Source organism: Lemur catta, chromosome 3 (genome assembly GCF_020740605.2).
Source record: "Lemur catta isolate mLemCat1 chromosome 3, mLemCat1.pri, whole genome shotgun sequence".
Taxonomy (NCBI): domain Eukaryota; kingdom Metazoa; phylum Chordata; class Mammalia; order Primates; family Lemuridae; genus Lemur; species Lemur catta.
In genome coordinates this window covers 91,875,930-91,899,084 of record NC_059130.1, presented here as the reverse complement: position 1 = coordinate 91,899,084, position 23,155 = coordinate 91,875,930, and the positions used below count along the sequence as shown (strand labels likewise).

Here is a 23,155-nt window from a genome sequence, read left to right as displayed (position 1 = left end):
ACTATATACTTAGACTACACTAAATTGATAAAAAATACTTTTCTTTCTTCAATAATAAATTAACCTTAGCTTATTGTAACTTTTTAACTTTATATACTTTTTAATTGTTTTTAACTTTTCAACTCTTGTAACACAGCTTAAAACAAACACATTGTTCAGCTGTACAAAAATATTTTCTTTCTCTATATCCTCATTCGATAAGCTTTTTTCTAAGTTAAAGTTTTATTGGCTTACTCATTTGTCTTCTCCACAAGAATATAAGCTACATGAGAACAGGGGCCGTATTTGTCCTGTTCATTGCTGTATTCCCCAGTTTTCTGGAATAGTGCTTGGCATATCATAGGTGCTCAATAAATATGAATGAATGCTGAATCAATGTTAAATCAAATAACTGGGGGAGTGGGCATTAGTACCTCTTCTTCAAGACTGAACAGAAGGTTAGTACTGTGGAGAACGCAATAAACAGAACATGTGTTTCCAGCTTTCAAACTGGCTGGAGAAGAAAGAAGTACGAGTATGAACATCCTGAGAACAAGACAAGGTAAACCATGAGCAGGTATAGGTGTGAAGCACAGAATCAGAGGCAAGAGGGAAAGAGGCAGTGGCTGAAACAGAGCTTGAGAGCAGGGATCAGACTCTACTCATTTTCCTGTGTCCAGCACTTAACACAGTGGCTGCAGAACAGGTGCTCTGTGAACAAGTGTTAAAGTGCACTGAGTAGATGGCCCATTGAGGTAAAGCCATGGACCAGGCAAGACACAAAGACTGTGTAACTTGCTATCTTGGTTTGTAAATATCCCTACTCGGCAATTTCTCAATCTATGTGTGTTAAGAGATTCTCTTAAATCGAGTCTTTAAATATAGGAACACACACAAGATAATGTTTTGGCTAAAATCCATGTCATTTATTTATTCAACAAACAGCTATTTTCTATGGTCTAGGCCATGTCCTTGGCACTGGGAATAGAGATAAATCCTGGCCCTCAAGGAGCTCACAGTCTAATAGGGGAAAAATAGATACAAGAATAAATAAATAGAATGTAATTAGAGTATACAAAGGGAACCACTACGGGAGACAAAGAGCAGAGGAACCTAAATCCTATGGTTAGTGTCCACAGGAAAGAAAAGACCTGGGTATTGTACATTTTTGTAAAGAATAAATAAGGCAATGGTTCCCAGAGTGCGGCTGCTGATTACCTCTATCGGAATCACGTGGAGCACATGCTGAAGTATAGATTCCCATTCCCCTCTGCACACATCTGATTCAGCAGGTTGTGAGGGGGTTTTCAGTTTGGGAGTCTGCATTTTAAAGTGCTCTAGGTGATTCTACTGCATCTTAAAGATAAGGTTTGTTCTTTTAAATGGAATGAAGAATGATCTGCACACCTGAAATGTTAATCTGTGTTAGTCTTTAGTGAGGGGCAGGGGAAGTAGAGAAAAGGAAGGGAGTTGACATCTATTAAGTTCTACGGTAGTCTATATATAAGTTAATTTATTCTCACAATAATCCTATGAGGTAGATATTAGCATCCCCATTTTACAGACGAAAAAAACAGAATTAGAGGGTTTAAATAATTTGTTCCACATTACAGAGCTAATGAATAGCAACACTGACATCTGAACCCAGATTCACTTACCTCTGAAGTCTGTCCACTTTCTATAACACCACGTTGGCACCAAGGGACAAATTTACTGATTAAATGTTACGTTTTTCTTTTAGTTATTCACCAGATCCGTCTTGGTAAATAAATAAAAAGAGCAGTCAGACGGTACTTTGGTCATGTCCAATGTAATTATTCATGGATATATCTTTGGCAAGTGGGGATTGAGGGCAAAGCCAGGAGGAATGATAAAATAAGCAGCCATTTCTTACTTGTGTTTCCATCTCTTTCTTACCCTCTGATGGAGGCATTATGAAAATGTGCTATGGCTAAGAACTGGGTCCATCTGGAGGGAAAAGCAAATATAACTGGATAACCATGAAAGCAACCCTACCTGACGTCAAAGATTCCTGGAACTCAAAACATCTAGGTCAGAGGGCATTTAAGGAAAATTGCAGGGCTGATGAGACTCAAGTTTCTCAAAATAGAACTGTCAGGACCAGAGGCAGGTCCAGAATTTGCATTAGGGAAAAGCTCAACCTCTAGAGAAATTGTGAAAGGGTAGCAGCTTCTTCAGGTTAAACAAACACTATCTGTCTCTCTCTCCACACAGACACATCGGTAGAACAAAATAAACACAGCTCAGAAAATAATGGGAAGTGCAATTCTATTTAAAGAGCTTGAGGACAGGCCCCAGCCACACACACAAACTATAAATGCCACCTAAATTCCCGTTCACCATATTCAGTGTCATCCAACCAGATCTTAGACAGGAGCAGCAGACAAAGTGGAACATGTCAGATCAATAAAGGAAAGGCATAGTAAAGGCAGTCGACAACAATACTGAGGGGCACTTGGGGCCTCGGATTCAGAAGGCTGGTGTGTAAACACCATCCTCTTCTATCACTGAGCTTGAAGCCACAACAGCAACACTACAAACAAAAGATGGGTTTCCAGTACTGGAGAACAATGTTCTTATTTCTGGTATTCCTAACAACTGCTGAGTCCCAAGATGAGTTTCGATAAAATCAGGCCATATAGCTGACACTATGGATAGCACATAGCTTAAATTTCATTATTTTGTGTAACAAAGATTGTAAGCCAGACTATTTTTTTTTTATTGCTACATTTTCCCTACACCCAATCTGGGAACGTTTGCTTCCGCCTACTTTTTTATATAACGTTTAGAGTTGTTTTAAAAAAATCATGCAAATCTGGATTGATCTTCTCTTTATAAAAGTGTTTTGGTTTACTTACACTGCACTGATTCACCCCATCAAACACACAACTTCTAACAGGCAGTTAGAGAAGCAGGTGCCACAAACTATGGTTTAATAATATACAGGCACTGTACCTGTTTATCTAACTATACTTGAAATTTGCTGATACCCCAAACCAGCTACATTAAAGGCATCTAGATGAAGTCTTTATCCTGATGGGAATATCTGATTGCTCTAGAACCTAAACAAGATATCTGGGTTATGCCTTTGGCCAGCTGACTGGAGCATGGGAAGCATATATAAAGCCCATATCTAGCCATAGCAAGTCTTCAAGCTTATTATCCTGTCGCAAGATCATAAAGATGACAAAATGATCATTTGTGAGCTATGAGGTCAAAATGCCAGAATGCAACTACACTGTTGCACTATACAAAGTCAGCTGTCCTGTAGATTCTTGGCTGTCTCTTGTTATAACCTCAAACACTTAAAAGGAAGCCTCAAGTATGCTGAGATAGTTATCAGAATGTTTGGGTATCTTCATTCCTGAATATCAAGTAATAGGGCTCATCTCCACAATTACTTTTTGCAATAAGCACACAGAGCAGCTCATTATAGACTGCTCATTATAGATGCTGAGCTCTTTGAGTTCTTGAGGGGTAGGTGGGCTCTAGACTATCCAGGGCTGAGCTGACTTGGTGAAGGGTCAATCATTATAGCTCTAAGTCTTATCTTGGTTCTGGGCACATTTCAGTTCTGCTCCAATTCCACTTTGCTCCAATTCAGCGATGACAGACATATATTTGAACTCATTTGGTCTGAGGTTAAAGGTCTCCACTAACCCGTAGGTCTCTTTCCGATCAGTGGCATAGAAGAGCTGAACTTGGTTGGCGATGCACTGTGCCTCTGCAACGTTCTGTAAAGTAAAAAGAATAATGAGGGTCTTCCCTGCACACGGCCACAATGCTCTGTGTCTGAGTTCTGTGGGGGTGGGGACCCTCACCCAACAGTCACTGCTTCTAGAACATTTCCCTGACTTCCTGACCTCCCCAGTCTTGGTTAGGTACCTCTTCTCTGAGTAACCAAATCACCCTACACTTAACATCATCATGGTATTTTTCACACTACTGTCCTTTTTTTCTTCTTTTTCTTTTTTGTCTACCTTCCCTATTACAAATTCCTCAAAGATATAAAACCATAGCTTGTTTTGTGTTCCCGCACATAATGACATCTGGTAAATGTTTGCTGAATAAATTAATGCACATGTTCATAATTTCCCTCTCCATTCAGTTCCTTAATAACTGTTAAATATATCTCCAGGGGGAAAAAAAAGAGCAATAGTTATCCAGTTCCAAGAACCAGTTTGTGAGTGAGGTACTAAGTTCTTGACTAACCAGACATATACTTGAATAAAACCTGTTACTGATACCACTTCAGTAAGAAAAGTAGTGCCAGGGCCAGCTGTGATAGTTTTAAAATTTGTCCACAAATTTTATAATACTTTTTGTTTTTTTGGTGGTGCCTAATTTCCCTTTCCTTAAGTGAGGGCTGTACTCAGAGACTGACTTCTAACAAATAGACTATGACAAAATTGCTGGGCATGGCGGCACGAGCCGGAAGTCCCAGCTATTCTAGAGGCTGAGGTGGAAGATTGCTTCAGTGCAGAAGTTCAAGGCCTGCCTGGACAACACAGCAAAACCTCATCTCTTAAAAAAAAATAGCCTATGACAAAATGATAGATAATGGCTTCTGCCATATGGAGAAGCCAACATGGTGAGGACATGAAACCTCTGCCAACAGCCTTGTGAGTGGGGCTGGAAGTGGATTCTCAAGCCTGTCAACCTTCAGATAAATGTAGCACCATCCAACATATTAACAGTAGCATCACGAGACTCTGAACCAGAACCACTCAGCTAAGCTGCTCCTGAATTCCTGACCCACAGAAACTATGAGGTAATTAATGTTTGTTGTTTTAAGCCACTAACTTTTGGAGTAACTGGTTATGCATTTATAAGTAACATACCAGCAAAGCCCCAGGGAAGAGAAGGGGCTACATTCTCTAAAGCTCAGTAACAGGAAATGGTGAGCAGACCACCCTATGTGACAAAGGTGGAAGGTGAGGTATTAGGACATAGGCTACATTCTCAAAACCTTAGCAAAGAATTACCTCAAACAACTTACTTTTGCTTCATATACATTCTGTGATTCTAGTTGGTCATAGGCACTTATCCATTATCACCATGTTCATATGTCCATAATCAAACTCCAAAAGGTAACGGAAAATTCCCACTAAAAGCTGACTGTCAAAAGCATGCTATGTCTAGCTGCAGAGTGATGAAGATGGGTTTACAATACCATAGGCTGTGCTTCACCTCTATTCCTTCCATGGGACTTTCCAGGTCATTGCTCACAAGCAGGCACTAATCTGAGACTGCATCTTCAATCAAAAGCCTTTTCCCAAAAAGCTGGCTACTTCAAATTAATAGAATTTTAAAGCTGGAAGGGGCCTCAGAGATCACCAAGTCTCATTTAACAGGCCAGGAAACCAAGGCAGATGAGATTCAAGGACAGGCCCAAGGTCAGAGCCAGGACCAGACCTCTAGAATTTCAAGCTGGTACTCCCTCCACTTCACCCTGCTACCGTTTCTGGAGGGGTAAGAGAATTAAGATTGATCCAGATTGATAACTATACTTCACCAATTTTATTTTTCTTAAACTCCCACATGCCTCAAGAGCAAACCATTCCTCGAACCCCTGACCTCAAGTGATCCTCCTGCCTCGGCCTCCCAGAGTGCTAGGATTATAGGCCTGAGCCACCATGCCAGGCCAAGAGCAAACCATTTCTAAAGGAAGTGCACTGCCATAATCTGAGGAGGATACCACCACTTTCTTAGCTCCTGAGCTGTAGGACCTCTGACATCAACTTTTATTTGAAGCTTGAGGGGTAAGTTGAGCTGTGTGCATTCTAGAACAGTGCTGTTCAAACTTTCTGCAGAGTCCTAGGGGCTCTGTGGAAGTGCTTAGGTCTCTTCACCTTTGTTTTAGCTGTTATACCCTGGGGTTTTATTTAATAAGATTTTGTTTGGATAAAGAGTTCTTCCTACCACTTTAAAAAGAAGTTTGAAGACCACTAGTATAGTGGGTAAGGAGTAAGACACAGAGAGAGATGGGAGAGATGTGTATCTGTCTGTCTCTCATGGAGGATTATAGAAAGGCCTCCCTTCCTCCTGGCCTTTTGTTCTCTTGACTCTTAACATGAGGCAGTAATCTCCTCCCTTTCCAAGACCCAAGAAGACAAACATACTAAGACCCTGTGTTGCTCAATAAAGAGATATTTTAACAAATGTGACTTCTCCCTCTCTTTCAATCTTCACATCTACAATCAATATACTGGGTCCTGCCCATTTTATCCCTACATTTTTCTGGGGTCATTCTCTCTCCTCCATTTGTACTACCACTACTCTAGTTCAGGTCCTTACCACCTCTTGTCCAGACTATTGCAACTGTTTTCTAAATGATCACACTGACCAGATTTGAACTACACAATGTTTAGGAAGCAAATAATTAAGATTAATAGTCTTAAAACTCAACTGTTTATGGATTACTCCTTGTTCAAACCTTTTAATGACTCTTTCATGCCCTCAGTATAAAGCCAAACCTCTAAACACAACCCACTAAACCTCCTTTTTTTTTTTAATATACCAGTGATATCAAGCTGTTTGCAATACCCCAAGTCATTTTATGCTTGTTAGCATTTACTTAATGCTATTCCCTCTGTCTGGGACTTTCCCCCCACCCTGCTCCCCTTCCTTTATCTGGCTAAACTCCTGCTGAAAAGGTTCAGCCCAGGTATCATCTCCAGGAAGTCTTCTTACTCCCTGTGGGCCAGGGATGCCACCCATCCCCCAGGACCCTCTGCATGTGTACATCCTAGTACTTACTGCATTTCCATAAAATCATCTATTGACACAGACGTGGAGCCAAACGAGGCTATGTTTTTGAATATTCTACTAACTTTTCAGCAATAAAGTTACTTCAGAAGAAACCTCTAGTTTCCATATATTTCTATTCATTTGAGGTTAATGCTGTATGATAGCTGTTTAAATACTATGCCTAAAGAGCACGTTTCATGCCTGAGTACGCAGGGGATCACACATTCGTACTACATTGTTAGGTTTCTTCTCTAAATCATGTACCTCTATAATAAATTCTAACATGTCTAGTTTTATACTTGTTCTAATTGGACCCTCACAGTCAAGTTGATTTATATGAGGCATATGTATGTTGTCTGGTATGCTGTCAAATGTTATAAGGCCAGGAAGCAAATTTTAATGATGATGGTAACTGTGTAGCAGTTTGAAACCACCAGAATGAGGTGGCAAAAATGGCAAAACACTGGAATGGGACTCCTCTGACCTCTAGGATCCACTTTTAATATAGTTAGATGCTGTGCTTTGCTAAAGACCAGAAAATACAGTACAGTCTCTATATTGTTACTCCTGTGGTCAAATGAAACTTTGTAATTATCAGCAACTATATCTCCTCCAAATTTCAATTTGAAACATCTACAGTTCATCTATTATTTTCTATCCTTCTAGCTTATCCCAACTCCAACAATCCTTCAACCTCAACTTCACTAGGACTCTCAGTTCTTACTGTCTCTAATCTCCCTTATATTTTCACTTTCCTATTTACCCAGCTTCCACTCCATGGTCAGTTATTCCTTTGAATTCACCTTCCTGGCTTCTCAATTATTTCACTATACCACTTGGCTAAACACAATGCTAGTTAAATCCAGCTCTCAGCCTCCTCTCTCTGTGCCTGCACCTGCACACCCATTCTCTCTTCCATTCCCCCAGACCATGGGTTGGCATGAACTTTCTATAAAGGAACAGACGGTAAATATTTTAGGCTCTCTGAGCCATACAGTCTGTCTCATAACTACTCAACTTTCTGTTGTAGAGCAAAAGCAGCCATAAATAATATGTGAGTAAATAAGCATGGCTGTGTTCCAATAAAACTTATAGACACTGAAATTTGAATTTCATATACTTTTACATGTCACGAAATACTATTTTTCTTTAAGCTTCTCCCCTGCACCCCTGCCCAATCACTTAAAGATGTAGAAAACATTCTTAACTCATAGGCCTTATAAAAACAGGCAGTGGGTTGGATTTGGCCCACAGGCTATAGTTTGGTGACCTTTGTCCTAGACGACAATTTTATACTTCCTCTTTTCAACTCAAATGTCCAACATTTTTCTATCCTTGGTTTCAGCTAATGACCTTTCTTTCTTTTCACTAAGCAATCTAGAGAGAACTTCTACAACCTGTCAGTACCTCTATCTATTTAACTATACCTGTGTCCTCATACTATGTTTCGCTCCTGTTACTGTACTCCTGGCAAAGATCAATCCCTTATTCCCAGACTTGCCACTTTCTCCCTCTTTCTCCTGTATTATCAATAGTTTCATCTCTACTGGATCTTTCCATCAGCATACAAATATGATGTTATTTCTTCCATATTTAAAACAAGAGATACCCTTGGTTCTACTTCTCCCTCTCCAGCTAATGCCCCATTCTTTCTTCCTCTTACAGAAATGTCTCTTGAGTTTCTATCCTTATTCTTCTTAATTTCTCTTCCCATTCTGTCTTAAATCTACTCCACTCACACTTTTACTGAATCACTTCTTTGAAACTGCTTTTATAAAGGTCTCCAGTGACTTTCATGTTTGTGAAATCTAGTAAATTCACAGTTAGCATCTCATTTTCCCTACAAGTGAGATTTGGCCAGTTGGGCAGTTCCTATTCCTTGAAACATTTTATTTTAGCTTCCAGAGCATTCTACCATCTTAATTTTCCTCCTACCTGACCATTTCTTCCTTCTTAATCTTCTTTACTGATGTTGCTTCATCTCTCTAGGGTTCAGTTCTCAGACCTCTTCTCTGTCTTTACTCACTGCCTTGGTGACTTCATTTAGTCCCTTGGTTTAAAATACAATCTGTGTGCTGACAATACCCATATTCATATCTCCAGTCTGGACCTCTCCCCTGAACTCCAGGCTACATCTAAGTGCCTACTACTTGGATATATAATAGGCATCTCAGAATTAACATATCCAAAAGTGAGCTCCTGATTTTCCTCCCAAATTTATTCCTCCTTCAATCTTGCCTATTTCAGTTAATAGCAACTCTATTTTTTTTGACAGAATGTTGGGTAACTTCTTGTTGAATGTGATGAATGGAGGGGTTTAAGTGGCAGAAAGCATGGGAGAATTGGGACTTCATAGTTTCAAGAATAATAGATAGGGAAGTAGAGTCCCTGCTGTGTCCTAGGCTTGGAGCCTACTGCTACTGGAGATACTAGTTGAATGACATCACTTTTTCCTTCCCCCTAAGCAGCTGGTAAGAGAGAGAGATAAAAATAAGTGGGTGTTATAATGAAGAATCTTAGAGGGAAGAGGCTCTAAAGTGTCCACTACTTTGAGGGCAACCTGAACTTAACTGTTGCCAGATAAATGAGACTGGAATGAGCAAGGAGTAGACAAACAGGTTGTGCAGCAATCATAGATTGCACCTGGCACCTAGATGTGCACAGAGAACACAACAGACATCGTTAGCCATGGGCATTATGGTCCATGCTCTATCCCAGTGATTCTTATCTGGGAATGGGAAAAGGAGGAAAAGAAACCACTGAAAGGTGGCCTTACTAATAACCTAACAGAAGAAAATAACCTGTCTAACAGAAAGTAAAGGAAATAAACTCACAGCACATAACTGCCTCTTTGAAGAGAAAACTCAGAACACAACTACCCTTTGTTTAATTAAACACCTGTGGCCTAACTAGTTATCTCTAAGAGCTTCATTTTCATAGCCTTGAAGAGCCCTAAGCAGACAGTAAGAGGGGTACAAACTTCCCACTTCAGTTCTTGCCAGCACCAGATTCTAAGGACTCAGATAAAATCAGCCTCACAGAAAGAAAATAAAGAACATCTGAAACAACTTCACCACCACTTCTGTTATCAGTCTACTAAAGCAGAGAAAAAAAGCCATTTTTACCCTTTAAAATTCTAAGCAACTTTTCCCCAGCTGCCAGGCATTTCCTGCATTTTTCTGTGTGCTGTGGCCATTCCCTCCTTCTCTCTCTCTCTCTCTCTCTCTCTCTCTCTCTCTCTCTCTCTTCCTTGGGAAAATACACAAACTTGGTACTTCTGTATATCCTAATCACTGTGTGAGAATTTTTTCCGCCCATGTATGAATTTCACACCCTTTCAACCTCTATGTATGATCAATGTTGTACATATAAATAGTATGGAAGAAGATAAAAGATTGAGAAGTATCCTAGACTTTGAACTCTTCTCCACAATTAAGAAGTCATTTACTTGTCCACACTCTCTTACCCAAAACCCTTTGGGCCTGATGTGTCTTAGATTCAGAATTATTAAATTTTAGGAAGGTAATAGGTACAGATACTGCACAACTGAGTATTATACAACTCCTCATAATTAAACACATTAATCTTTCCCTAGTAAAATGCATACTATTCCACACCAAGTGGGATTAATAAGGACTATAAATGTCCTCATATCAATTTAAGTGAAGATTTAGTTACCAAATGAATCCAAGTTTAGGTAAGGTTTTTGTTTGTTTTTTGAGATGTGGGTCTCACTATATTGCTCAGGCTGGTCTTGAACTCCTGGCCAAAAGTGATCCCCCTGCCTCAGTTTCCCAAAGGGCTGGGATTACACGCATTAGCCACCATGCTCAGCTGCAGGTGAAGTTTTATGACAAAATGATTATGAAAAAATTTATTTTTAGAGCCTGTGGATTTCAGAATTGTAAATAAATGATTGAGGATCTATATTAAATTCAACTTGAAACAACTTGAACAAGACAAAATTATTGTCAACTTTAAAGTAAGTAAGAAACAAGGTACACGTAGCTCTCTGGCATCTTACCTCTCGTAAGATTTGGCAGAGGAGTAATACCTTCAAGGCCACTAGGTAAAGTGAATTCTTACCAGAAATGTGGAATCCATTTCTGCTGTCATCAGCACGATGCCCTTGTCTTCCTTAAGTTCAGGGTAGTGATATAAAATCAGCTGGCTGGCTGCAGCTTCCCCTCGGGTCTGCCAGGAGGAATACTTATCAAGGCTCAATAAGATACCATCACAACAAACTGCAATTTCAAAGCAATAGAGAGTCTGGAGGAAATTCTGGCTCTCAAGGGTCCCTTGGGTAGCTAGTGAGTTAGAGGACTGGTATGGGGGGGGCAAAGTCAGGCCTGCAAAGGCACAGTGAAACTGACAGTTTGCACAGCGTTATTTGTGTCTTCAGCTGGAAAAGGTTTGGCTTTTTTCCCAGAAAATGTTTATAGTAGGCAGTGAATCCTTCATTGTGGCCATACATTTAAAAACAAAATGGCACAAGAAGCTACCAAATCAAGTTCTAAAGAAAGCAATGTGCCTACATAATTGCTACTTCTATGGACTAGCACATTTCACAGCTGACATCTACTCCCTTTGGCTGGCTCTGAAGACTGAGCTCTTTTAAGCTGTAGCAAGAGCTGAAGAGTTTGCACATGGGCTAGATTTGTAATGTGCTGTTTTAAAACATAAACTGGGTGGGGGGTGATGGGGAGAATAAGTACAGAAACATCATAATTTTATGAAGAATGGTCAGGGCAGTGGCTACTAGACTTCAAGTCTAGATTAGGAAGAGAGTATGGGATCAAAGCTAAAGCCCATACATAGTGTAGAAGGAAACAAATACATTCAAAGAAAGATCTCTGGGCTTCATCTTTAACATTTCAGCAAGTGTCATTTTAATTATCAATACCTAACTATTACTAGTGTACTCTTAATACTTCAGCTTCTCAGTACTATTGAACATACTTCTAATATTATACTGATTGTTTTGATCATAATTCTTATATTTTACAATTTTATAATCATTTTGATTATAATTACATTTCTGGATCTTTCTCCTACACTTGGGTATAAGCTTCATCAGGGCAGGGACCTGGTCTCATAGATCTCCATCCAGGTCTTAACACCGTTCCCAAGACAATGGCATAATGATTAAGTTCATAGATGTTGGAGTCAGATAACCTGGACTCAAACGTGGCCCTATCACTTATTAGCAGTGAACAGAAATAGAAAATAATAACAGTAACTATTTCATGGCATAAGTACAAAGATTAAATAGAAAATAATAACAGTAACTATCTCATGGCATATGTATGAGGATTAAATGACACAATGTATATAAAACATCTGGCATATAGTATTAATAAGTATGTCAAATGTTGGTTACTATAGTATGTACTCAATAAATGATTGTTGGATGAATTACAAAATAATAGTCCCTCATTCTGTTTTGTACCCTCTTGTAACCCAACTTCAAAGCCAATACAATAGATGCTTATTTTTGTCAGATTTGGCCTCTAAATAGAGAATGTCAATCCTAGTTATGATCTGATTTAAAATACAGACTTTTATTTTAAAAGTTTCAAATACTTTGAATCTAACTTGTAAATCTAATATTTGGGAATGAAACAAAAAGAAAGAAGGAAGAAAGCAAATAAAGTAATTTATTAAATGGAAACTATTCACGTAGCATTTTGGGAAGTGCTGACTTGGTTAAGAAAACACCCGTAAGACATGGAGCCTTCCTCAAGGGGCTTATATAGCTTGAGTTAAAAACATAACCATCATAACTTCATGTTGTTAAGCCATGTTTGTTAAGTGAGGCACATGCAGTAAATGGGATAGAGGTGAAAGTGTTTTGGAGTCTTTTCCAATCTAGGTATTGAGTAGAGCCTAGAAAACTAGCCCAACATGCAAAGCATGACAATTCATCAGTGCTATAGCAAATAATGCTCGGAATCAGTAGACATTCTGTGCCCCTGAGCCTCAGCAAGGGCTCCTAGTCCTATCAAGGGGTAGGCCTCTTTCCTTTAGAGGAAGAGCACAGGCCACTTACCTGAATATTTATAAGTGCAGTGAAGTGGAGCTCAGTACCTGTCCATTGTCCTACAAAGAACTCATAACCTTCCCTTCTTGGCAGAGCACACAGAAACTATGGGAAACAGATAAACAAGGAGATAGATGAATAAATGAAATCATTTGCTCTATATCCAACTACCTGTATCATTCATTCGATTTCTTCAATATTTGGTTTAGAAATCTTTTTTTTAATTATGAAATTTAATTTTTAGGCATGGTGGCTCATGCCTGCAATCCCAGAACTTTGGGAGGCAGAGACAGGAGGATCACTTGAGGCCAGGAGTTCAAGATCAGCTTGAGCAACACAGTAAGACTCTGTCTTTATGAAAAGTAAAAAAAAAAATTAGCCAGGTCCAGTGGTGTACACTTGTGGTCCCAGGTACTCAGGAGGCTGAGGCGGGAGGATTGCTTGAACCCAGGAGTTCAAGGCTGCAGTGAGCTATGATTGCACCACTGTACTCCAGCCTGAGCAACAGAGTGAGACCCTGTCTCTAAAAAAAATAAATAAATAAATAAATTATGAAATTCATATGTGGTAATATAATAAACACTCATGTACTTCTCAATCCACCTAAGAAAGCATTAGAGATACAACAGAGGCTCCCTGTGTACCCCATTCCAATTCTGTCCTAGAGTTAACATCTACCCCGTGGGACTACAGGCATGTGCCACCATGTGTAGCTAATTTTTTAAAAAAATTTTTTGCAGAGATGGAGTCTCGAACTCCCAGCCTCAAGCAATCCTTCCACCTCGGCCTCTCAGAGTGCTGGAAATACAGGTGTGAGCCACCACGCCTGGCTTATCCTGCATTTGGTGTTTGTCATTCCCTTTTGTATTTTTATACTTTTAATGTATATGTGTATATCCATAAACAAGAAGCGGTTTGCATGTTTAAAAACTCAAATCTTATCAAAGTGTATGTATCCTGTTGTAACTTGCTTTTTTATTTCACATTATGCTTTTGACATTTATCCATGTTGATAAATACAACTCTCATTTATGAATTTTCCACTGTTGTATGAAATTCTACTGTAGAAACTTACCACAATTTGGTTTATTTATTCTTCTCTTGATGAATATTTGGGTCTTTTTCAATTTCTAAACTTTCTAACGCCGCTAAAATAACTTTTTTTCCATTTGCTGTAATTACTTCAAATTCTATCAGCTGGGCTAATATTGGAGCATGGCTCTAGACTAAACACCAAGAAATGATTAGTTTTATGCTCAAGATGTTTAGAATTGGGGATAAGCAGTGGAGAAGAGAATCATGCCAGAACAAAACAAAGTATAATCAGTTCAATACACATAAATCACAGAATTATTTTCTTATTGCCAACCACTCAAGCTCCAATTTATTATTATTAGATGAGATAAACTCACCGCCTACCTGATAGCTGATTCCTTGCTAGGGAAATTTTTTTTTTTTAGAGTTTTGGGAAATTCAATAAATTGCACATATTTAAAGTGTACAATTTGATGAGTTTTACATATGTATACTGTCAAACCATAACTACAATTAACATAACAAACATGTATAATCTCCAAAAGTTTTCTTGTGCCTATTTATAATCTATACTTTCCTGTCCCTAACTGTTCCTAAGTAACCACTGATTTGCTTTTTGTCTCTATAGGTCTGTATTTTATAAAATTTTATATAAATGGAACCACAGAATATGTACTTTCTTTGGTTTGGTTTCTTTCACTCAGCATAATTCTTCTGTGATCCATCCATGTTGTTGCATGTATCAATAATGCATTCCTTTTTATTGCTGAATATTACTCTATTATGTACACAAATGTACACACTCCACACACTCTCTTTTTTCCACAATTTCTATGCACCTGTGATAGACATTTGGATTGTTTCCAGTATTTGGTTATCACAAATAAAGCTGCTTGAACATTTGTGCACAAGTCATTGTATGGACGTATGCTTTCGGTTCTCTTGGGAAAGTATCTAGGAGTGGAATGGCTGGTTAGTATGGCAGGTATATGCTTAACTTTATTTTTTTTTTTGAGACAGAATCTCACTTTGTCACCCCGGCTAGAGTGCAGCGGCATCATCATAGCTCACTGCAACTTCAAACCCTGGGGTCAAGTGATCCTCCTGCCTCAGCCTTCTGAGTAGCTGGGACTACAGGCACACACTACTACGCCTGGCTAATTTTTCTATTTTTAGTAGAGGTGGGGTCTTGCTCTTTCTCAGGCTGGTCTCAAACTCTTGGGCTCAAGCAGTCCTTCTGCCTCAGCCTCGCAGAGTGCTAGGATTACAGGCCTGAGCCACCGCCCCTGGCCTATGCTTAACTTTTAAAGAAACTACAAAATTGTTTTCTAAAGTGCTTATCCCATTTTATAGTATCACCAGCAGTACAGGAGAGTTCCAGTTGCTACACATCCTTACCAGCACTTAGTATGATCAGTTTTTAAAATTTTAGCCATTCTAGGGGTATCTCACTGTGGTTTTAATTTGCATTCCAATTATGACTAATGATATCAAGCATCTTTTCAAGTGCTTATCTCCCACTCTACTTGTTTGGCAAACTGTTCAAATCTTCTGTCCCTTTTTTTTGGGACAGGGTCTCACTCAGTTGTTCAGGCTAGAGTGCAGTAGTGTCATCATAGCTCACTGCAACCTCAAACCCTGGGCTCAAGTGATTCTCCTGCCTCAGCCTTCCAAGTAGCTGGGATTACAGACATGTGCCACTACATCTGGCTAATTCTTCTATTTTTTTTCTGTAGAGACAGGGTCTTAATATGTTGCTCAGATTGGCCTCAAATTCCTGGGCTCAAATGACCCTCCTGCCTAAGCCTCCCAAAGTGCTAGGATTACAGGTGTAAGCCACCACACCCAGCCTTCTGTCCATTTTTAATTGGATTGTCTGTCCTTTTATTATTGAGTGATAAGAGTTTTTGATATAACTTGGGTTACTTCCACCTTTTGGCTATTGCAACTAATGCTACTACGAACATGGGTGTACAAACAGAATGTTTAAATTTTGATGAACTGTAATTTAATGATTTTTTCTTTTACAGTGTGTCTTTTTGTGATGTATTTAAGAAATCTTTGCCAAACCCCAGATCACTGAGATTTTCTCTTTCATTTTCTTCTAGAAATTACATTTATGTCTATGAGCTATTTTGAATTAATTTTTGCATACGGTGAGGTTAGAGGCTTTTTTTGCACATGATACCCAATTGTTTTAGCAGCATTTGTAAAAGAGATTATCCTTTCCTATTTAATTTCTTGGCACCCTTTTTGAAAAACAGCTGACCACATATATGTTGGTCTGTTCCTGGACGCTATTCTGTTCCATTGATCTATATGTCTGTCTTTATGGCAATATCATACTGTTTTCATTGCTATATCTTTATAAGTCTTGAAATCAGGAAATGTAAGTCCTCTAACTTTGTTGTTTTTTTTCTAAAATTATTTTAGCTATTTTAGGCCCCTTGGGTATACAAATAAAATTTTAAAATCAGCTTGTCAATTTCTGGGGGAAAAAAAGCCTATTGAGACCTTGAATGGTATTGTATTTAATCTAGAGACCAATTTAGGGACAAACTGACATTTTAACAATATTGAGTCATTCATTCCATGAACATGGTATATATCTCTTCATTTACTTAGGTATTCTTTATTTTCAGCAATGTTTGGAAAATTTTTAAAAACCCTAGATCATTACTGACACCAAGTTAGCTGTCTGGCCCACCTACTCCCTCTCCCTTAGGCCTTACTGGCAGCTCATTACTCCAACAACAACCTCATAATTCCTTTTAGGCACATATTAGTAGAATAGCGTAGCCAAAACCGCAAAGAAAACTGGCAATAAAGCAAGCACCCCACCCCAGTTAGAATAGCTATTATCACAAAGACAAAAAAATAACAAATGCTAGTAAGGATGCAGAGAAAGGTGAAATCTTATACACTGTTGTTAGTGGGAATGTAAATTAGTATAGCCATTATGGAAAACAGTATGAAGGTTCCTCAAAAAACTAAAAATAGAACTACCACAATCCAGCAACCCCACTACTAGATATATATCCAAAGGAAAGGAAATCAGTATATTAAAGAGATATCTGCATACCCATCTTTAAAGCAGCACTATTCACAATAGCCAAACTATGGAATCAACCTAAGTAGCCATCAATAGATGAATGGATAAAGAAAATGTGGTATATACACACAATGAAATATTATTTAGCCATAAAAAAGAATGGAATTCTTTCTTTTGTGGTAACATGGATGAGCATGGAGAACATCATGTGTAGTGAAATAAGCCAGGCTCAGAATGATAAATACCATATGTTCTCTCACTCATATGGAGAGGCTAAGAAAGTTGATCTCATAGAATTAGAAAGTATAGTAGTGGTCACTAGCAGGGAAGAAGAGGGGGGATGGAGGGCAGCCAAAGGTTGGTTAATGGATACATAAGTACAGCTAGATAGAAGGAATAAATTCTAGTGTTCTATAGCACTATAGGGTGACTATAATTGAAAACAATTTATTGTATATTTTCAAATAGTGAGAGGAGATTTTGAATGCTCCCAACACAAAGAAATGATTAATGTTTGAGATCATGGATATGCTAATTACCCTGATTTGATCACTACACATTATATGTGTATTGAAATATCACACTGTACCCCATAAATATGTACAATTATTATGTGTTAATTAAAAATAATAATAAAGACAAGGAAAAAAAACATGTTGAAAAGATTAAGGTCTCCGGTACCTTCCAAAATGCACTTATACTTAAAGATTAAGATCCACATTAGAAAGGGTTGAGATGTGGTAGACAGCTAAAAAGCCAGAGGCTTATTGGGCCAAACTCACTTATCAGTACAATCAATGTGTGAGCATCTTTGTTAAACAGAGCATCATAACATGTGAGAGAATATGGAATATGATGAGATTGTTGGGAAAACACCCTTGTTTTGCAGCATTGATAAGCAATCCTTATGTGGTCACCAGAAACTTACTGTTGGACAGGACTGAGCCCGGTTCCAGATCAAATCAAACTTCTCTTCCTGTAAGTCCAAAAAGAATAAAATTAACTCACAAACAGGAAAACACAAAAGGCCACAGTCATATTTAAATTCCCCAAGACTGAATTCTAGAACTATAATACAACTAAAAATAATCTTTTAAATTCCATCATTTCCAAATCGCTCTTATGACAGAAAGACTAGAAAAACCAGACATATGTTTTGCTGTTCACTGTCAGAATTATATGTGAAGAGTAGATGCTTCAATGCTCCAAACTCTCCTGGGACCTCTGACAAGTGGTAGAGATGTCAGGTCACTAAGTCAGTCAGAGGCAGAGTTGAGAAGGTCTGTTCAAACAATGAGTCAGTATCAGAAATCTAAAACATCATGAAAAATGCAGACTCTTGGCTATTGAACTCATGAAGGGTAAAGGTGTGTATGCTTAAGATGTTATAAACACACACACACACACACACACACACACACACACACACACACACACACACACACACACATATAGTGATACCCTTACAACCAAAAGGCCTGGCTTTATCCTTCCACCTATGTTTTCCTCCTTAATCTTATACTTACATAAATTCAGTATTATTTGTGTGCTTTACATAAACTTAACCTAACCCACTTCTTCAAGTTGATAACCCAGTACTTCAAATACTTTATTTTGGTTGGAAATCAGCAAAAGGACATTAAACCAGAGAAGCCAGCAGCATCCCTTTTCTGTCACAGATCTTAAAGGTCAAGCAGTGGCTGGTGACCACCTCCAAGACAGCAATTTCAAAGAGGGAAAAATCAAGACAATGCTACTTAGTAAGGGGAAATGCCAGAGAAAGACTAGGAGAGGCTTCAGTCAGCTCAGGTATAGGTCACTAACAAACAGGGGAAAAAACAATGTTAGAGGCCCTGTCTTAAATTCCAACAGCTTGGTTGGAAAACACCAAAAAGAAATAAAAGACATCTGGAAATTACTCAGCAACATGATCTTATACCACGCTCCCTTGTCAGAGACTTGACTCTAAAGACATTTCTAAACCAGAAAGAGGGAAAACAAGAGCCATAAATATACCATATGGAGCTTCCAATCTTTGGTGCTCAGGGCATAATAAAAACCCTCAGAGCTGTAAAATGCAAGTTCTCAAGAGGCAATAAACATAGGAAAAGTAAAGGCAACTGCCTGCTAAGGTTAGAGAGCTGACCTTCATGTTGTAACACTTTCATTTTCCCTTCCAAACTACTTACAGGAATAACCGCGTAGACTGTATCTTTTGCTGCAAAATACTGCTGCCAAATCTGTACAAAAAAGAGAGAGTGTCTGTGACATGTGGGTAATCTTTTCAACCTGTGCTAAGAAATGGTGACAGCTTTCATTGTTCAGAGCAATATGCTATTTGACAACAGGGAGGAAAAACCCAATGTAATACTTTTATTACTAGTACATGATTACAGAAAAGATTTAATACAATACATTCTTCTGGATGATTAAACTGTAACTCTTAATAACAAATTACTGTCAAAGAAACTGATTTTATGACTCTTTAAATCATTCCTCTCAAGATGTACCTTGTGTGATAGATAACCTCTTTTTGTTTGTATCTTTCTTTCCTCCCTAAACTCGCATGTCCCCAGCCAACTGTGGTCCTTTTCAGACAGACAGGACATCAGTCACTCAGAGTTCAGAGTCTGGGGTTAGGCAAACCTGGATGTGAATTCCAGCTCTAATCATTTACTACCTATCCTACCTTGGGAAAATTACTCAAAACTACCTAAAAAACATCAATAAATAGCAATAAAATCAACCTCACAGGATTGTTGTAAAGACTAGCTGAAATAATGTAGGTTTGTGCTTAGCACAGTGCCTGGCACACAGTGAACACTACAAATGTTAGCTTTTGTTAGGTATTATTGCCACATTATAGGCATCTCTTAAAAATCCTGATTCTAGAAAGTCTTCATACGTGGAAGACATGGAATCTGCTGGATCTGACTATGGTATATGCCAAACAGAAGTAGTTCTCATTTAGTTCTACTTCTGCCTGGCACCAAAGAATAGGAAGGGCACAGTTGACTGTCATGATGCAAACACCAAAAGGTAAGGAATAAAAATTTATATAATGAAATTACAAAACCAGAAAATAGGGAAAAGGGAAAAAAATGCCCATAGTCTTACCACCCTAACAAAAATCAATGTTGTTATCTTGGTGTATTTGTTTCTAGTATGTCTTAATATTTTTTCTTTTACAGTATACATAGACGTAAATATATGCAATATTGTGTCTTGCTTTTTTATCACTTAGCATTGTATCATATGGATGCTTTGTGCTCATAATTTTTACCATCATTATTTTTATTGTCTCCCATGCCTTTTCACGTGTTATTGGCTCTGACTGGAAAGCATTCCTCTCTGCATCTTTTTTTTTGAGACAGAGTCTTGCTCTGTTGCCCTGGGTAGAGTGCAGTGATATCATTATAGCTCACTGCAACCTCAAACTCCTGAGCTCAAGTAAAGCTTTTGCCTTAGTCTCCTGAGTAGCTGGGACTATAGGTACGTGTCACGATACCTGGCTGATTTTTCTATTTTTAGTAGAGACGGGGTCTCGCTCTTGCTCAGGCTGGTCTTGAACTCCTGAGCTCAAGCAATCCTCCTGCTTTAGCTTCCCAGAGTGTTAGGATTGCAGGCATGAGCCACCACGCCCAGCCCCTCTCCTCATCTCTGACCCCCCAAATTCTTCCTGTCCTCTGAAGCTGAGCCTATATGAGCTTTCGATGTGGTCTCCCTTGATCATTTCAGTCAGAAGTTTTCCTATGAATTGCTTTTGTACTCTATACCTCTACAAAGATGCCTAGGATATGCTACTTCATTATAAGGTCATTTGCACATGGATCCATCTTCCTCACTAGTTTACAAGGCCTTGTAGGCAGGATGTCTGTTTGTGTTGTCACCAATGTCTTGCAACCTAAAAAGAACTCAGAAATGCTGGCTGAATGACAGACAACTGTGACATAAGAAGAAATATATATTTGGTCCCTGCCCTGGTTTCTGCTACAGAGCTCCTAAAAGAGGCATCTAACCCAGATTAGGGAAGAGTGCCAGAGGAAGGGACACTTGAGCTGTATCATTAAGAATGATCAGGAGTTAGCCGACTAAACAGGTAGGCTGTGAAGACGAACAGGTAGGGCAAGAGGAGATAAGAGACACATTCTAAGCAGAGCATGATAACACTAGCAAAGGCACAGAAGTAGGGGAAGGCATCATAACCAAGGTGACACCTGAGTGAGCTGGTGTTGAATAATGGAGCACCCTCCTTTAGAGTTGCTCTGCTTTGCTAACATTTCTGTTGAAATGTGGGGCCCACACTGAAGCTACTAATCAAAGTGTGATCTATCTAACCAACACAGAGCATAAAGAACTAGTACCTCCTAGGATCTATGCAAACCACCCTATTAATGAAGCCTAAGACTGCTCTGGTTTTTTTGTTTGTTTGTTTTTTACATGTCAAAACATTGTCTTCTCAAGTTAAGGACAGCATATTCTGATTTAATTTATGATAGTAGTGGATATAACAGCTTATGAATCAACATTGAAATTTATGAGACTGATAGATAGTTCCTAATATAGTTGACCTTAGTTACTAAAAAATTATTTCAATGAACACAAATGTGTATGTAAAACTACAGGTCTAAGTCATACTTGTCATATGATCAGGCCTCCTGGGCCTGGCTTCTGTCTCCCCTAAGTGACTTGCTTGGTGTCCATGCTCCATTGGTACTTCTTCCCAAAACCACAGCCTGAGTTCTCCCTGAGACTTTGCATAAGCCTCTGTTAACAGAAGTTAGAACTTTGTACTGATCTTATTTGTTTTGTGCCTGTCTCTTGACTAAAAATATCAAAATGTTTATGGATATCTGAAAGTTTTCTTTGTCATAAACCTACAGAGCCTGACACTTAATAGGTATTAAATAAATGCCTGCTAAAATAAATGATGTAACCTTCAAAGGAAACCCGTGGCAATGGGCACAATTTCCTATAAGAGAATATGACACAGAGTCAAATAGACATGGGTTTCAGTCCCAGATCTATCACTGACTAAGTTATTGAATTTCTTTAAGTCACAGTTTCCTCAATTGTAAATTGGGAATAATAGCACGTACTCTACAGGGTGGTTAAGAGAATTTAATGAAATAATGCATATGAAGCACTAGGCATAGTACCTGACATATAGTAAGTATGCTGCTTTCATTATTATTTTGATCCTCTTAATTTACCTAAAATATAATTAACAGAACTATAAAGAATGCCAAAAAATAGTTTATTATAGTCTAATTGCAGAGAAAAGAATCACAGACATGAAAATGTAAATAGGAATGCAAATCAAGGTACATGTGGTAGATCACGAGTGCTTGGAAGGAAGGTCTCCAGGAAGCTTCCTGCAGGGAAGGCCTATAATAATGGAGAACTATGAATGCAAGAAAAGAAACATGGGAAGTCATGGAAGATTTGTGAGCAGGTTCCTAACATAATATTTTTTTTCATTTATTTAAAAACATAAATATAGCACTTACTCTGTTGCAGGCACTGTTCTAAGTGCTTTATAAATGTTAACTCATTTAATTCTCCAAACAACTCTATGAGGTAAATAATATTATTATCTCCACTTTACAGTAGGGAAACTGAGGCCCAGAGAAGTTATCTAACTTGTCCAAGTCATGCAGCTAATAAATGGCTGAGCTAGGACTTAAAACCGGAAGCTTGGTTCTACAGTCTGTGTTCTTACCCAATATACCATGCTTCTCCATAATGAAAGAAAAACTAAGAAAACTCAGCTGGTGAGAATATTATAGGTGGGATGGGAAAAATAGGAGCAAGGAAACCTATTTTAAAAAGGCAGTACAGTAATCCAGGCACAGAATACTGATGATTTTAAATAAAATGTGGGCAATAGGAAAATGAAAAAGAAAGGGGAAATATGAGTTAATTAGACATATAAGAGTAAGACCAAGAAAGACAAGTTTTCTTATGTCATTGTTCTTCCTGTAATTCATCATTTTTGTCTTTATGACTACCTTTCATTATGGCTAGAAAGAGGTGTCAGAAAATGTATGCTCCTTTCTACTCTCAGATTTGGTTCACAGAACACACATTTTCATGGAGTATGCCAACCCATTTTCATTCATTACCTGTTTTATTTCTTCTGCAGTTTTCTCTTTTACCATCTCAATGTTAAAGATTGAACTGAGAGTCTTGAAATAGAAAATAAAAAGCAATTAACACCAACAATAAAAAAACAAAACAAAACAGCTTAACTATATCTCTAAGCTTGTGGGAAACAA

General features: G+C 38.4%; 1 protein-coding gene across 4 annotated transcripts in view; it reads right to left on the bottom strand.

Annotated features, from left to right (window-relative positions):
* The window catches only part of ATPAF1 (ATP synthase mitochondrial F1 complex assembly factor 1), a 44,738-nt gene that overhangs the window by 12,405 nt on the left and 9,178 nt on the right, over nucleotides 1-23,155 (bottom strand). For 3 of the 4 annotated variants that reach the window (XM_045545486.1, XM_045545488.1, XM_045545489.1), the window contains exons 4-9: nucleotides 23,003-23,065; nucleotides 19,067-19,117; nucleotides 17,806-17,853; nucleotides 12,800-12,895; nucleotides 10,837-10,944; nucleotides 3,661-3,734 (exon numbers count right to left, since the gene is read on the bottom strand). In XM_045545486.1, coding sequence (XP_045401442.1) covers nucleotides 3,661-3,734; nucleotides 10,837-10,944; nucleotides 12,800-12,895; nucleotides 17,806-17,853; nucleotides 19,067-19,117; nucleotides 23,003-23,065 — 440 coding nt within the window. Of the gene's footprint in view, nucleotides 1-883; nucleotides 3,735-10,836; nucleotides 10,945-12,799; nucleotides 12,896-17,805; nucleotides 17,854-19,066; nucleotides 19,118-23,002; nucleotides 23,066-23,155 lie in introns of those variants that run through there. The other variant, XM_045545487.1, reaches the window with a different exon arrangement.